Source organism: Zerene cesonia, chromosome 16 (assembly GCF_012273895.1).
Source record: "Zerene cesonia ecotype Mississippi chromosome 16, Zerene_cesonia_1.1, whole genome shotgun sequence".
In the NCBI taxonomy this organism is placed as follows: Eukaryota; Metazoa; Arthropoda; class Insecta; order Lepidoptera; family Pieridae; genus Zerene; species Zerene cesonia.
This window is the reverse complement of record NC_052117.1, coordinates 781,239-799,457: the sequence shown is the minus strand read 5'-3', so window position 1 is coordinate 799,457 and position 18,219 is coordinate 781,239. Positions and strand designations below refer to the sequence as shown.

Below are 18,219 nucleotides of genomic sequence, written 5' to 3'. Positions count from 1 at the left end.
TAAAAGGTATGGTTAAGTTTCAAGTTAAAGGGTTAGATTGAGCTAGTCACATACATTTGTGATATAAGCGAGTGTATTTTTTTAAGGTTTATGTGATCCATTCATATATATTGATGGAAATATTGTTGAACGACTTTACTTTTAATAAATTTTGTTTTAGAAGAAACGAAAGCTACATATAATACAGATTGCTTAATAAATATTATTCGTAAACAAAAAATAGCGGGAAAATAAACCTCTTATTTATGCTTCACATTAAAATTCATTCTAGAAATGTAATTTTAAAATCGTACCCCGATGTTTCGAAATATTGTTTTGAATCGTGTCTCTCATTCCGGCCTCAATTTACATTTCTATACAAATTATACAAAGGTCAAAGTATAGGAAACAATTGTTAGAATAAAAACATAGTTTAAATCAAATTTTGGATAATAACGGTTTTAAAGTTAAGGCGAAAATAAATTGCGCATTATCTGTGACCTTCACTCAATATTTATTAAAATTACTTTATGGGTTAATTAAACTATGGCGAACCTTAAAATTAGCGGTAAAATCCAAAAATCCATTTTTTACTTTTGTTTTTCGTTTTTTATTTATCAGTAACGATATAAATATTCACGGAACACTACCATAAATTCGATTTTCAAATTACCATATTTTATGGTGTGCGAGAAACAAATATTATACCAGTTATATCTTATGTAGACAACGGGCAGTTTTTACACTGCGATAATAATTATCATCCGAGTTAGGGTTTCAGCGAAGGCCACAGATTTGCAAAATTACAATGTTAGATACATTGTTATACATTCACGCATAATATTATAATTATGTTAATATCCATGCATCATTCGTGCCGCTGTCCATAGCGCGACTTTATAAAGCAATAATTAAATTTGATGTTACTATAATAATTACAAAATATTACTTTTATTCACAGATAATTAATCGTGCTATGGAGCGAAATATTAGTAACATTGCAAGATCGTAAAGCTCTTTTTGCTAGTGAGGGTCAACTAGTGTTGCCAATATAGTAGAAGAAAAAAAATATGTACGTAGTACATTTCTTTCGTAATTTTATCGCTAAGAGTCATTACGAACACCAGCAACATTTGCTCTAAATATTTTTTTTATTTACAAGGTTTTTTATATGGCAACACTCGCCGACCAAAAGCGGTAAGCAAGGCGACAGTTTTACGATCTCAACTCACTGTTTTTTGAGACACGTCATGGGACACACGTTGTTAGCCTTCACGTTGTGAGTGATCTTTCTCAGACCCTCCAACCAAACCTTCGAGAATGTTCCAAGTTTAGACGCCATACGATATAGCACACTACTGGTTATTTAGTTTGAATACTCGAACATTAACTGACAGAACACGGTTTCACCACGAAAGATATACAGTAAAAAAAAACTAGTTTTAATGGCGGGGAAAATACAAAATTGACTGATTGTGTATTTTAAATTATTGACGATTTTTTACACTTTACTTGTCATTATCGATCGTAAAGCAGAATATTTCATTCATATTTTAATATTTTTTGATACGTAACACAACAGTGTATTAAAATAGAGCAACGTTCGAGTATTCTATTATATAAATAAAGTAGAAATTACACCTCCATAGGCACTTAAATAACGTAGAGACCATCGTATATATAGGATTACTTAAGTGTCCAGCTGTAAGTAGTAAATATCAGCTTAAAGAACTTCTTTAATAGCCCGAGTCTCGTAAAAGGGTGTAAAATAAATTTCAAAGTTGTAGGCGGAGCGAAGTGCGATGAGTTCTAGGTTTTAATACTTTAGTGGAACAATAAAAAAACAACCTCTTTATTTTTCTTTCGCATTTCAGTTTATTCTCTTTTATAACCGCTTGAATTTAGAATACTTTTACTAAGGTTTTTCTTTATGACACAACAAGCAAAGGTATATAGGCAGTGTATAAATACTGGCAATAATGATTGTCTTTTTTTATTGAGGGATTTTTGCAAAGAAATATGATATTTTATTTGATTGTAGATATTTTCTCTTTGTCTGACAATGCAAGGACAGTCTGTTTATTCTTTAAACTTTCATAATTTAAAATATACAACGGCCTAATTATATATTAAATTGAAATAATTGTTAACAATCAAAATAATTAACGAAGTATATTAATCAAAAGCAGTCATGTTTAATCTATTTTCAATTAAATAATTCCATTTCAATCTCAATTTAGATATTTGGAATTTAAATTATATATTATATTCGGATGCTGGGTTGTAAACTTTTGCTAATAAATTGTAGAATCGAACAATATTAAGTAATTAATTATATTTGCCTTAGAAGTATCATTTCCACCTCATTGACCTTATGAATAAGCTATTTTTATAAACTACCCTCCTCCATCAAAAAAGCGTTTTGAATACTGCACCAAACGTAAAGAAATGTCAAGAATCAGCCAATACTTTACTCTTGAATTACCAGAACACAATTCATGTGCACTTTCGCTTGCTTCAAAGAAATCACTATTGTAAGCCGAAAAATCCTTTTTTTATGCGACTTACTTTTATTTACTACGTACTTCTTCAGTTAAAAATGTATGAAAAATATCTTAACAACGCACCGTATGGAAATTAAGAACTGTTAATTCCATCATAAAATCACTCATTTGTAATTTTATGATTTCTAAAGTAAAATCAACATAAATGCTATAACAAACTGGATGTAATCAACTTTGCAATCCCATTTTTATCCCCTAAATACTTCCAGAGGATCAAAGAACGCTCTATTTAATTATGACTTCGAGGGAGCCCAAATCCGTTTTATATTTTTCAGGATGGGTAATAGAATAGCCCATAATTTTGTGCAATTAATTGTAAAGCTTTTCCGTTTATTGACTAAGCCGTTGTCTTTAACTTGATTGGGAAAATGTGAGATAGGTATTTAAAATATGCTCGGATTGGTGATAAAACGACGAATCCATTTTGCTTTGCCTTTTTAAACGCATTAACTTTATGCTGTTTTACTAGAGCGAGTACAGGTACAGAGTTTTATTTAAATAATAGAACAGAATTTGTCTTAGCAAATCCGAAGCGCAACGAAAGAGTCTTTCCCCCATTTTAAGTAATCATTTTTAATAGTTACCTACTTAAACCTTTAATATGAAATTTACCAACTTTGAGGGTAGACATCAAAACGCTTTTTTGATATTGGATTTTTCTAGAAGGGTACCTTAGCGGTGTTTGCGTCAGGACACACAACGTGCTGATAATTGATGTTTATATAATCTGTCCCACTGCATATCGTGAGCGATTTCTCCTCCAATTGGTCGCCATGTTTTGTCACCAGTTTGTCGTTTAGTTTTGTATCCTGGAATGAACTTTGTATTATTTGAAGTCAGAGAGGGGCTTAAATTATATTTGTGTCATATATAATAATATTATATACTATATAATATACTTCAGATACTTATCACACTTCACACTAATATTATTTCGAACGAATTTTGATGAATTTGGTATACAGATTACAGACAGGGTATTGCATGCTTGAGTGATAGGATACTTTTTATTCTAATGAAATGCTCCCTTGGGATAAAACAGCAATCTTATAGATACCCGGGCGGAGCCGGGTTGAGCGTCTAGTTATCTACATTTACATTTAGCACCAGTAACATTATTTTATGTAAAAAAAAATATAAAAAGCTAGCCTAGCTGTCGACATCGTTAGGTACAACCAACCAATTATAATCACTTTGAAAATTAACAAAGTGAGGGCAGTTTGTTCGGAAATTGATTGGACTATTACGAACCCCAAGTGTCGGTGCGTATGTAATTAAGCTACAAAAAGTGACCTTTTCAATTCTAGTTATATAAATATTAAACTATTACCCACAATGGAAAGATATATATTGTTCAGGAAAAATAGTTTTTATAATAACAATTAATATTTAAAGTGAATTATTTCATGTAACTATGAAACGGGTACTGTATATTATGTGAACAAGGTAGACGGAAGTTAGGTTGAAACCCCTCAACTGGCTATATCTGTACACACTTAAATGAGAGAAACTGTAACAGCAGTCAACTACCAATAACTCGTAGTGCTTAATTAAAGAACACCTACCTTCGGCACTCCCCCCGACCTCACGTCGCTCACTTGACATAGTTCTATCACGTCTCCATCCTGAAACAAATCATTTAATAAGATGAAAAATGCAATTCACTTGTTTAAAATTTACATTGTCATCTATGTAATTCGATAAATGTTGGTATATTCCATTACGCCACGTCATATTATGTTAAAGATTAAATAAATTGCCTAGCTGTTTCATTGAATGGCTGAAAATCATTCAAGCGGTTAATTAAATGGCCTAGTCTCTTATTTAACGGTAATAAGAGACTAGGTTTTTCATTTAACGGGTGATCTAGCTAGTTGGCTGAAATATCACTCAAATAAAGCTCGGGATGATATAGTGGGATGGTAATTTGTATTAGAAACGGTTGCCACGACTTTGACAAGGGCTCGTAAGATAGCGCTTGGGACAGTACGGAAAAAGATCGTTTAATAGAACCAACACGTGTAAAGGAACTATTCAGAAAGAAATTCAATAACAGAGCCGGCGGCCCATATCATTTTTGTTCCCCTCCCAGTCCATTCCTTAATTCCTCCCGTTAATCCTTTCTTAATGCTTTCCAATTTAAAGTTGGTAATCCATTTGTAGAGTCTTCTTCAAATACTCATGTAGCATGGGCAAGTAGCGCTAACCATCCGCCGACCTACCAACTCCGACGATGGCATAAAAAAAAGTAAAATGCGTAGCTAGCCATTAGCTTGGGACACACGTCGATACTGATACGAATTTACAGTTCCAGCAGACTCTCTGTCTCCCGATAAGTAAACAGAGAATGTCACGCTACTCAGGATCAAATCACAAAGCTAATTTCCGCAACGCTCAGCGCAGATTACGAACGGTTCCAGCTAGAGAACTAGCATCCTGTGGAACAGTGAGTCGTGACGGTAAACTCAATTTCCGATGAAGGATATTGTTTGAAATGCTAGATATAAAACAGGTAAAGTTCTATGGAAAAGAAGGGAATTAACGATATTGCAACTGAATACGCACTAAATATTTAAACATACATTTTCAATACAATATTATTATTTTTATTCTTTATTTTGTTTGTAAATGACTCCTTCAGACTCGATTTTGATCCACTTTAAACGGTCAGATTTAATTCAATCTTTGTACACTTATCTAAGACGGGCGACATTTCAATTATTTTCTTGGTTCATCTTATTGTAAATAAGAGAATATGAGACAGTTTAGTTGATTCTATCTTACATTCAAATTAAAATGTGAAATAACAGAAATGAACACTAATATTTAGCACCCAGAAGAAACAGAATTATTGTAATTTATTTAATCCGTCGCATTCTTTAAGTATTAAATAAAAACCAAAAATAGGCTATTGTTTTAAAATTTGCACCCCTCAATTTACTCATAGATCCACAATACGCCAATTAAACATTTCCAAAGTAAATTTCTGCACAATTTAAAATCCCAAGCGTCCATCAGAGTGCCGACAAACAAAGACAATAATGGAAACTCCACAGCATTATCTCATTTCATCGCATTGAGCGTCTGTTGACCTAGATTCGATAGTTGTATCTGCTTCTGTCAAACTGTCGTTTGCAGGGCTTGAAGCCTTGAGCACCGAACAACGGCCATTGTCATTGAATACAATTTTATGTTGCACAGTTTAATACCTACGTCGGATGTGAAAGCCTCGAAGGACCATTTTTTCATCGTTCAGTTATTAAATTCTAGTTGAGACTTTTGATTTCTTTTCACCAGTAAACTAGCAAAAACAAGTGCTTTAGGCTTTAAATTGGCATACTTTCTTTTTCTTTTTAAGACAGTAATTATATGACTGATAACGCATGTATACGTGAATAAAAAGTGCTATCACCTAAGTGTCAAAATTTCTAAAGTAAAGCATACCAGAAAAATACATAGATAGAGGGATACTGTTCAAATGAAATTGGTCGCTTTTTTAAATTTTCTTCCAGATATTATATAGGCAGCAGCACCGCATGAGGTGTGACGTATCTAGTCTTTTATATTCCTCTAATATTGAAAACGTGTAAGATGCGACGCCCCCGCAGTGTGAATGCAAAATACAGTTAGAAATTGCAACTATAAAAATACATTTCATACAATAAAGAAATTGCTTTCAATACTGAAGCGCTCCACATTTTTCTTGCTCGTGCTACGAATATAAATTCCTCAAATCATAAATACAATATTACACCTTGTACAAAATACAAGTAAAATTTTGTACGTAAAAGCTCTTGTACCTGAGTGTTCCAGAGTAAGCTAGCTCTTCATAATTTCAACCTCGAAGTCAGCGTTAAGAAGTTTAGCATTGGACGTTAAGTGCACTCTACGTATTTGTTACACTGTGACCCCTAATTACGTGCTCTGACAATTATGCTTGAAACAAATAGCGGGAGGGTCGATTATTCTCTTATATTTCCGTTCATTGTTTTGTGTTGCGCCTGTGGTAAAGCTTTTTTAACTACGCAGTATTAAATGGCAGTACTTTTTCTACAAGGTGTAATTTGATAATAAAATGTTTAAGAACAGGCAATATCGATGTTGGGATATTAATTACAGATTAAAATCACGTTATCTCCTGCTGCACGCCCCGGCTCCGCCTGGATCATTTATCGTAATTGAAATAATGAAAACTATCGTATTCTTAAATTTGGCTCAAACTGCACATGGTGTGCAAATTTAATCAAAGTTGAGTAGTTAAAGTGTCCATCGCGTACAAACAAAGAGACACGTAATATTATATATAAAAATCCCGTGTCACATTTTAGTTAATAAACTCCACCGAAACGGCTGGACCGATTCTTATGAAATTTTGTGTGCATATTGGGTATGTCTGAGAATCGGGCAGCATCTATTTTTCATAACCCTAAATGATAAGAGTAAGGCAGAACAGCGTTTGTCGGGTTAGCTAGTTTATATATATTAAGACTAGCTGCGCCCCGCGGTTTCACCCGCGTAAGTCCGTATCCCGTAGGAATATCGAGATAAAAAGTGGCCTATATGTTATTCCATTTGTCCATCTGTATATGTACTAATTTCATTGCAATCAGTTCAGTAGTTTTTGCGTGAAAGAGTAACAAACATACACACTTACTTTCAAACTTTTATAATATTAGTAGGATTTATTCCAGAACAAGAAGAAAAAGCGGAGCGGTGTCAACCAACTAGTGTATTCATACAGCAAATATATTCCTCTACTACTAAAAGTCAAAGCGAACTAAGTAGCGCTGGATTTGATATAATATAACGTGCAAGAGTCGTTGACCGGAGATGATATTTACGTCAATTTGAGACAAGGGTACGTACAGTCGTAGTTTGACGACAATGAAACGATAACGTGGTTATAGAATTATATTAAAAGGTATTATATTCATTACGCTACTATACTTGGTGTATGACCGTCGTCTTACTGCGAAAGTTTGCATCTAAATCTAAATAGAGATCATATCAATTCGCTTTTTGTGACTACATTCAAGCTAAACGAAGGTATTCTATTTTCATACGTGTACGTGTGTGTAGCACCCCATTTTGCGTTACTAGCGGTCCGCCCCGGCTTCGCCCGTGGTACATATATAGTTTATAGACCTCCTCAGTAAATGGACTAACATTGAAAGAATTTTTCAAATCGGACCAGTAGTTCCTGAGATTAGTGCTCACACAAACGAACTCTTCAGCTTTATAATATTAGTATAGATTAAGCAAACTACCATATCCTACAAGTACTATAAACGCGAAAGTTTGTAAAAATATATTGATGTTTGATACTCTTTCACGCAAAAACCTCTGTTGGGATCTGATGAAATTAAAAACATAGATAGATTAATACATAGGCTACCACTTTATGATCGTATAATGTGTGTACATAGAATGCAATCGATAAAAAAAACTGTTTTTTTTTCAAAGTAATGATACAAAACGGGAAACGGAAATTTCCTTCAAACTTGAAGCATTTGTATAATTCTACCAGCTTTCCATTGTTTCCAAGTGGACACGCTCGATATTTCCAGTCCCATAGGAATCTGCGTGAAAATTAAATAACCAGCACTCTGCAACGTTGTGTCATAAAAAATTCAAGTCAATCGATGGACATTCCGGTGTTTCAAATAAAAAAGGTAAATAAGTTTTTGTATGCAAATACAATTTGCATAATTCTCTAATGGCAATCCTTATTTCTATTCTATATTTAGGACGGACTATGTTATTTTTACTTGGTTTTCAAAAACGTAGCAGGCCTACTTGCTTCGTTTTTTGAGAACCTAGTTCTCGATTGGACTTTTTTTGGTGGAAGAGTAACACTATAACTCTGTTTTCAACCGATAGTCGTGATTCTTTTTGTGTTTGATAGGAAATTGGTGTCATTTGGTCCCATTTTAGAATCTGGAGTGGTACCTCTCTCTCGTTAGTAACCTTTTTGTAGAAACGAATGATTCAATAAGTTTTAATATACTATTTTGTGTTGTGCTTCCATGAAGATAATAAAGCCTTAAGACACCACGCTGGCTAGTGCGTGTTGGTGAATCCGCTCTTGCGAAAAAGCATACTTTCCAGGCTTGTGGTAACCTAAGCTGGCGTTTATGTTCGACCAATATAAGTAATAATGAACTATGTTTCAGTTTTCTTTTTAAACGTATCGATTGCAGAATTTTCTTTACAAGGTATACTTGTACGTTTAAGTCACAAACTGATATATTTACACAAGTGAACACACGCTTTTAATGGATTTTGATAGGTCTGCTATAATATTTACTTCTTTGTATGTTCCGTTATCTATATTAGATGTTTGGCGGAGGGCCTAGAAACGGATAACGGCTGGGCGGGAAAAGCAGAGTACAGATAGAGTACAATATGTTCTCGCAGTCTCGTCTGAAGCAGCGCGTCTTTTATTCGGTATAAACCCGACAAAACCCACGGCACGGGCAAGATTTCCCCACTTTACGAGTATACAAAAAAGCCTTTATTGTGCGGCCCTACCGTAACAGTATTTTTCATTTTGGTTATAAAATATTCAACTAATCCTAAAGTAATTGTAAATTGAATACAGCTGTTGATAACGCATGAATAAACAAACAAAGGCCTACAGAAGGAGAAAATAACGATTCGTATACAGGTTGGTGTAGAAAAATGAACGGTCGAGTAAAGCTGAAGAAAGTTTCCTTAATTTTAAGGGTTGGTTCGTAATGGCTCGTTAGCAACAATGCCGTCGAGGGTTGTTGTGACGCTATTTACACTAAGTGGGGTTGATGCTAGATGTATTTAGTTTGCAGCTCGAAACACCTTTTATGGAGGTGACAAAATTGTGAATAAGCATCTGTATATACAATTAATATGTCTAGGTTGGAATAATTCATGTAGAAAGTCAGAAAAGAAAATTAGACAATATTTTATGGTAAAACAGGACCCTACTACTATGACTTCGCTGTCCGTCTGTCTGTCTGTAAGGCTGTGGGTTTGTCACCAGGCTATATCACATGAATCATATAGTTAAAATATATATTCGCATGGTCAATTGAATGGGTGACTATTTGTTTGCATTTTTTCGTTAGCTGAAAGATAATGAGGCGGATTCGAACTCGCGCCTTTTGCCGTACCCACTGTAATACGGTCAGCGTTGACCTACGTCCAATAAAAGCACCAATAAACTATAACATCTTACTTATTCCCACTAATATTATAAACGCGAAGTTATTGATGTGATAGACGACTGTATGTTACTTACATGATCTCGTGAAAATTACTGAGCTTATTTTGATCGCGCTTAGTAGTGATGTAGTTAATCTATAACACATATAATTGCTTTGCTCGCGTGTGCAACCGCGCGTCAAACCTAGTCTATTATAATTGCTAAATCCTATACAAATTATCTAGCTTAGCTTGTAGTTATAGCAATGGTATCCTACTAATATTATAAATGCGAAAGTATGTAAGGATGTGTGTGTGTTTGTTGCTCTTTCACTCAAAAGCTACTGAACCGATTGCAATGAAATTTGGTACGTAGACAGCTGGACAATTGGAATAACATATAGGCAACTTTTTATCCCGATATTCCTGCGGGCTATGGACTTACGCGGGTGAAACCGCGGGGCGCAGCTTGTATTAATATAAAAAAGTAATAAATTCATTGCTATAACTATAAGCATTATCAATTATAGAATACCATACAAACAATAAAACGCGTGGAAACATCCGTAGTAAACATCGAATTCTCAAACTGTAAAAACAATGTATTAAACGAATCGGCTAGCAATACTATTTAACGTATACCGTTTAAATCATGTATTGAAGCGAGCTTAAACAATGAGTTAATCGGGCTTCAGGAGCGCATGACCCGCAACTGAAATAAAACACGGTACGGAATTAGACGTAATGGCCCATTCGATTTATGTTTCTCTTTAATCCATCGAGTTCATTGTGGATTTATACGATACTAGCTGACGCGTCTGTGTTTGCGTTGAATGCGATATCCTACTAATATTATAAATGCGAAAGTTTGTAAGGATGTGTGTGGGTATGTTGCTCTTTCACGCAAAAAATACTGAAACGATTGCAATGAAATTTGGTACGTAGATAGCTGGACAACTGCAATAACATAAAGGCCACTTTTTATCCCGATATTCTTACGGGATACGGACTTACGCGGGTGAAGCCGCGGGGCGACTTACGACTTATAGTTGACTATAATTTGAGAAAATTATTTGCATCTTTCTATCAAGTTTTGTTGATGCGTTTGTCATCTCTTAACTTTTACTGGATGAACCGTTTTTTTATTATTCTTTTCGTATTTGAAAAGCTTTAAATTTGTTTTGTCTAGTCCCATTTAAATTTATCAGAATTCATTTGATTACACACGCTAGCTATCTATGGTTATTTATTATGTTTAAATATATTTATATTTTTATTAGCAAGGACAAATATTATAGTTTATAATACAGATCTAAATTTATATTAATATTTTACAAGCGCTACTTTTAGGATTGTCTTGTGGTTGATTTTAAAACGATGTAATTTTGTAACGCGATCCATTCATTTTTATTCTTTAAAAATTTATCATTAATGCTATAAAATTCCTTTCATATCATATATATATATGTATAGATGAACTTATACATTATATTTGTACTTTCCTTATATCCTCTTCTCGTGTGTAAAGCATAAACAATTGTTTGATTCCGTTTATATCATTACAAGTAAATGTTGCCTGGAAGAGATTGCTCTTGAGCAATAAGGCCGTCCAAAGCTAAGGCACTAAAGTGCATGTGTGCCGGCATGGTCTTTTTTATAGTGACAATTTTTTTTTTTTTTTCGGTGCTATGTACTATAAAGAATAAATAAATAAGTAGCCGATCAAGAATGTGGAGACACATACATACACCTTCCCCCAATTCTCGACATCCGGGGAAATGTCAAAAAGATATGTCAATCAAGGTACGCTTTGATCTAGTCATGTCAGGTATGTCTTTGATGAAGGTAAATTATGTGTGTATACTCGAAAGGTGTTCGGGTAATTAATATGGGACACGGTACATAAAACATACGGTAGAAAGATGCTAATTATTTATTTAGTTTTTATCTAGTAAGTGCATTAAACCGTAAGTATGACTATTGCACATGCCGCTAATTACTTCATTAATGAGAAAAAAAATAATAATAAATTACTGTTCATATTAATTTAGGCGTTTGGTCTTTAACCATTCATATCCTATGTGATTTCTATTGTATACGTTTCCTAAGAAATAAATTGATGTATAACGCAATACACGTGTGTGTGCGTGTAACGAACACACACACGTGTGTTATCTAATAAAATTTAGTTCAAAAGCAAACGATTTATCTTGCTTTATTTTAATGAATTATCTGTCATGACCTCACGGAGATTGTTTCACTTTTACAGAGGAATGCTAATAATTATATTTTAATGTCATGTAATAATATATTTTAAAGTGACTGTCATGTTTTCTGCTTTGCTATTAAAGGGTAAAGTAATTTATTTATCAATACCTTAATGTCATAGAAAAGTTCATTGAGAATATACGAACAGTATATTTTATAACATAAATTTATAATTACAAAGTAATAATTTAACATAATCACGTAATAACAACCAACACTAAGTGGGTAGTAAAACACTTTACTTAACATCTCGGCTTTCTCGTGGGTGTCGTCCTCAAAGTGGTTGAGACACTGTCCCAAAGGCATTAACTCAGTCAACGCTGGAACGCATTAGCACCACTACAAAAAGTAAGACGAGGCTTCAAGGCTCATCTAATAATCAAATTAGCCTTGCGCCCATCCATTCCCAAATTATCCCTGAATGAAGGTTAAGGCGTCAAATCCTCACTAATTGAAATTTACATAGTTTGCGCGAAATTGGATTCCCTCGGACTCGTGTTGCGAACATGCATACGTAACTAGTTCTCGCCAGTGACACTGACGGCCATTTTGAATTTATGATTTTTCGTTTTAGCCGCTTTTAAATTGTGTGGCTGCGTTATGTTTTGAAAGAATTGTGATTATATGCTGTTTATGTTACGATACATAATGGCTACATAATTATATTGCGGTTTGTAACAAAAGTAATGACAAACGCATGAAAACTTTAATTTAAATAAAAAGAAAAATAATTCCTACTTTGATGGTTGATGGTTACGATCAAGTCTAAAAATAAAGAGTGAAATAAAAAATGGTTGCCTGTAAAGTCAGTTTTACGGGCGAAGATTTTACGTGACAACGTCTTTTTCTCGGTAGAATATTTATTGATATGAATATTATTAAATTGCACAATAGGAACAAGGAATTGAATGAAAATAAGAATTGCACAAATTTTAACTATAGAAAATATATTTTGTTTACTAAAAAGACAGAGACAGAGACACAAGCACGCGCCGATTCAATGCGCCTAATTCTCTAGTGCTGCGCGCGCGGCGGACCGATCATAGTTCGGTGACTTATCGTAACGTTACCGGGCGTTACACTTTTTCATGAGTGACTCCGAGCCGCAACCTAATTTAAGACGTTGTCACGTCAAAATTAAATCGTAACTATCATATCAGTGTTTTAAGCAAAATAATCTTACCTTTCCCTCACTCTTCCAATATATGAAGAAGCCATATTCATCAACCTTGAATAGACAGTCCTTTTCTAGTTCCGTATTATCTTTCTCTTCCGTCCATCGGTCGAACACAGCGCCCTGTAACGGACATTTATATAAACATTCACTTAAAATACATACCTACTTCTTTCAATGCATAATAAATATCGCTTCACAAAAACCATGTTCGCCTGACAGATTTTAGTTTAGTGCTAAATAAAGCTTGTATGATACACTAATACAGCTGAAAAATACACTAATACTTTTTTTATTAATACATTTTAATACTTCGATTCTTAAAAAAAACAATGTTCATCGCAGAACATTTCATCAATAGGTATGAAGGTAGGTGTGGTAGACGAGTTGGAAAGTGCGATAACAAATTGGATGTTTACTTGGCTTGTTTACTTTCCCACTCTAATATTTTTCGGCGGGTTCTTTAACCCTCCATGTCTATCTAGTTTCTATTAAACAAGCTTTGCATTCTACCCCTAGATGGCGCTATAGCAAATGCGTAGAAACTACTTACTTGTAATAACGGTTCAGGAACGGGGATCTGCCAGTTGAACTCGAAGCGCTTGGTCATGATGCTCGATGCTGTTCACCACGCACCCACCACCACTTTCACCACGATTCCATTATCTGTGGTCAAGGAAAGGCCTGTTAGGTATGTAATCTACAAAAATAATACCTAATGTTTGACGTCACCTAAATAGCTACTATCTTGTAATTATTAGTTAGCTATTAGGTTTAGTTAAAAATAATGATATATGTAATATTGTACCCACATACTCTTTACAGTAGGTACACATATATCCTATACTCTATAGCAATCAGGCATCACGTACAAAACGGTGAAAGAATATTTAAAATTTCACAGTTGCTGAGATTAGCCTGTTCAAACAAACAAACTCTTCACCTTCATATTATTTGTATAGACTTTTATCTTCTTTAATTAGAAAGTCCTTAATTTTCATAAGCCTCCTCACCAGTAGTCTTCAATATACATCAGATATTCTTTATGCACTAGGTACTAGGTGCTGAGACTTTAACTTCACGCTAGTTAGAGATTTTGTGCGAAATTCACTTGAGCTCTCGCCGCTTATCCGGCTTACCCCATTTGTGGAGTCCATATAGATGCTTTTAATGCTAGATCTTCCTAAAGTTTATGTGATAAATACGAAGATTACTCAGTCAGTCTTTCTAACATTTATTACATAAGAGTGATTTTTATAGTGGTGATGCTGATAGTATAATATATTCGGTTATAATCGTTTGAAGCTTTTATTCCTACCAATATTATAAACGCGAATGTTTATATTTGGATAGAGAGATGTTTGTTACATTTTCACGTACACAACTGGAAGGATTTTAATGAAACTTCACAATAATATACTTTATACATCATAATAAGACATGAGCTATATAAGAAATTTAGATACTATCCTATCCTACGAATATTATAAATGCGAAAGGTTGTGAGGATGGATGTATGTTTGTTACTCTTTCACGCAAAAACGAATGTCCCGATTTCCATGAAATTTGGTACGTAGATAGCTGGACATAGGCAACTTTTTATCCCGATATTCCTATGGAATACAGATCTACGCTGGTGATACCGCGGGGCGCAGCTAGTATATTATAAACCTCATCATTAGTAGCTTCCATATATTGTGACAATAATAATAATTTGTATGTTATGCTTTGTATAATATGAGAAATGTTACGCCGCAGGCCATTCAGAGACAAAGGAAATTTGGGGAGGGAAGTTTTTATTACGAATAATACATACAGTTTTTATATAATACCATTGACTGTGATGTGTTGTTCATCAAAATGTGATAGCAATTACTTAGAAGAAATATACGTTATAAATATCTCTCGGTGTTTATAGTTGTTGTTTTACTTGTTAACATCGCTGTGTCCTGTAATTTACAATTGTAGGAACCTACGTACTTCAATAATTTTATATTACTACAGCTGCACAATTAATAAACTGTTGGAACGTATTATGCAAAGCCACACAAGGTGAAACGATAATGAGTTCTTATTAATGTAACAAAATCAATTTCAACCGTGAGCTTCGATGCCACACACACACACACACACACACATACACGCGCACACACACGCACACACACACATACACACACACACACACACACACAAAAAACTCAAGGACACAATTTAAACAAACATTTTACTAAAAAAATACACATATGATGAAGCCAACGATGATGTCTACGAGCTCTGCAATCATGAAACTTGTTTCCGAACAATCGCGTTGGATCTACAAAATGAAATGAATGCAAAAAATAATGAAAGAAATTCATTCGTTTCCACAAACAGCCAACAATGTTTGCGAATTCACAAAAGCCATATAATTAACTAACTTGTACATTGCAACATACCAAAAACTCGCCACAAAGCAATTTGTGAGTTCCTTCGCATCGAGTGTCAAGTAACTCTGAATTACAGGCATAAAGTTCCAACACTGATAAATAGGGCTGCTCGGTCTTTACAAAACTTTTGTTCGTGGGTTGAAGGACTTTGTATCCCTTGTTTATATGCCGTTATTACTTTTTTATTAGAAAAGCCATCTGTTGAAGATGTACCTATCTGGATTACTAGCCGAATTCTGGAAGCGGTTCGATACAATATTAATGTAATTTATTCTATTAGTTTCGTATTTACTTTTGATAATTTTCAAGGGCTTCCTAATAGATGTGCTACATTTTATATTCGAAAATGTCTATACTAATAATAATATGAAGCTAGAGTTTGAACACACTAATTCGCTTAACTTAGGAACCACTTATGTCATAGCGGGCAACTGAGCTGGTAGTTCGCCTGATGGTAAGTAATCACCACCGCCCATAAACTGCCCGCTTTTAAGGGGTAAGGGATAGGGAAAGGATTGAAGAGCAAGAAGGAATGGACTAGTAAGGGTGAATTAATGCTACAAGCTATATATTACGTTATTACGTATTACACAGACGAAGCCGGGACGGACTGCTAGTGTATTTACATTTGTGATTAATAAATATATTTATTGGCTTATTTATTCCTGGCAAAAAAAAATATATAAATCAATAATGGTCATAGCTTATAACCTATCCATATAGTTTAATTCATCAATACACATAACACGCACGCCTATACGATTGTATAGGTCTTTATGTGGAAACCATAAGTGTTATTAAATAATATAAACTTTCTCCTTCGGAATTGAGAGGAAAGAGCAACATTGTTTTAAGCATATATCTTGCGGGAATTCTGGGAAATTAAAACACAATTCCCATTGATGTGGCAACACCATTCTATTTTTTGGACGGAATAACACAACGGTATTATTTTAGGCGTAACTAGGGCAGAATAATAAGTGGAAGATAAAATTATTTGGTTGCTAAAGTGGATTTTTAAAATATCTATACTTATTATTTCATACATTGAGTCCTACTATTATATTAAACGCAAAAATTTGTAAGTATGATAGAATGTATGGATGTGAAATTTGGTGCAGAGATAGATTACAGTCTGGATTAGAACATAGGTTACTTTTTACACGGGTTTCACGCGAGGGACGCCGCGGGTTAAAGTAAGTATTTAATAAAAGTATACTCGTATGTGTATAAAGACAATATTATTCAGTTAATCGGGTATAAACTAGCTATCGTGTAAATGGAATTGCTAATATAGTTTAATATCGTACTAAGAGAAAAATGGGATTAAATTGTACATGGACATTTCCCTCGAACTTATAAGTTTGGACAAGTATGTGGGTAAACAAATATTTTACAACCATGCTTCTACGAAGTTTTCGCACTAGCGCACGAAGTAAGCCCATATTTACTAGCCTAGTAAGCCCAACTTTACTATCGTAAACTAGGTATAGTAAGGGTTGCAATATTATATTTATAATTCTTTAATGCAATTTGTTCCTTATAAAATGTTTACTGTTCTACTGTTCACTTATATATTGAATTCAATACTAAATTCTAAAAAATATTTCCATGCATACAACGTCGCACGCGTTAGTTAGTCTTTGAGCATCTTGGAATTCGGATATCAACGATCATGATAACCTAACCACAACATCATGATAATGCAAATGACAGCATCTCCATGACTCTACGACCCGGCCTTACAAATAATTAGGTACAAGACATTGACATGAGATGCAAAGTGAAACACGCAATTTCCGCTTGAATAAGTGTCCCTTTAATTCTCTCAAGGGTCAGAGTAATTTGACAGTAATTGGCGATCAAACGGAGATACGGCAAAAATAATTGACAATATTGTGATTACATAGTTGCCTTATTTCTATAAGACGAACTGTTCATGATTCCAGATTCTATTCCTGATACGGCATCAGGAAAACGGCCTTTACTAGCTGCCTGGTTATATCTGACTTATTTCGGTTCTGTTTTGTAGTAGAACAAAAGAAAATGGCTAAACTATACTTCTAGAAGAAGTCTAATTGAAAAAAATTAAGAAATGAGTTTAAGGTTTTCTATTTTTATTTGGTAATGTCGAAATAGAGACTGACTAAGAACTATTATATTCGATTATTGAAAAAATTAACATGAATCTGTCCTTATATAAAACTATTGTTAAATCTTATTTATATTGCGAACCATGACTTTATCATTGGAAAACTAAATGTACTTTCAAGGTAGAAAGGAAAGATACTTAGGTAGCGCATAAAAACTGTTTCGTGTAAAGGGTTGAGCGAAGGGGCACTCAGTAACCCTTGAAAATCTTACATAAGATACCCACGGCACCCGGGGAAGGAGCCGTGGTTTATGTCGGATTCCTACCGACTAAAACCCCACTGTGTTCCGACGCGCTGCTTTAGACGGGACTGCGGGAACACATTGTACTCTACCGCATGTCCCGCCCAGCAGTTGCCCGTTTCCAGGCCCTCCGCTTGGTTGACCACCCCGAGGCGAAGTAAGCTGGAACACAAGCTTACGCCGCCCGCACGCCAACGATGGATCGTTCCCCGCTCCACCATCGGCGTACCCCAAA

At 34.4% G+C, this 18,219-nt stretch overlaps 1 protein-coding gene across 3 annotated transcripts in view; it reads right to left on the bottom strand.

Moving 5' to 3' along the window:
- LOC119832811 (1-phosphatidylinositol 4,5-bisphosphate phosphodiesterase) overlaps window positions 1–18,219 on the bottom strand; it is a 61,102-nt gene that overhangs the window by 20,703 nt on the left and 22,180 nt on the right. For 2 of the 3 annotated variants that reach the window (XM_038356581.1, XM_038356582.1), the window contains exons 2-5: window positions 13,718–13,830; window positions 13,174–13,287; window positions 4,109–4,168; window positions 3,215–3,352 (exon numbers count right to left, since the gene is read on the bottom strand). In XM_038356581.1, the coding sequence (XP_038212509.1) occupies window positions 3,215–3,352; window positions 4,109–4,168; window positions 13,174–13,287; window positions 13,718–13,774 (369 nt within the window). In that variant the 5' untranslated portion in view covers window positions 13,775–13,830. Of the gene's footprint in view, window positions 1–1,211; window positions 1,292–3,214; window positions 3,353–4,108; window positions 4,169–13,173; window positions 13,288–13,717; window positions 13,831–18,219 lie in introns of all 3 variants that reach the window. The other variant, XM_038356583.1, reaches the window with a different exon arrangement.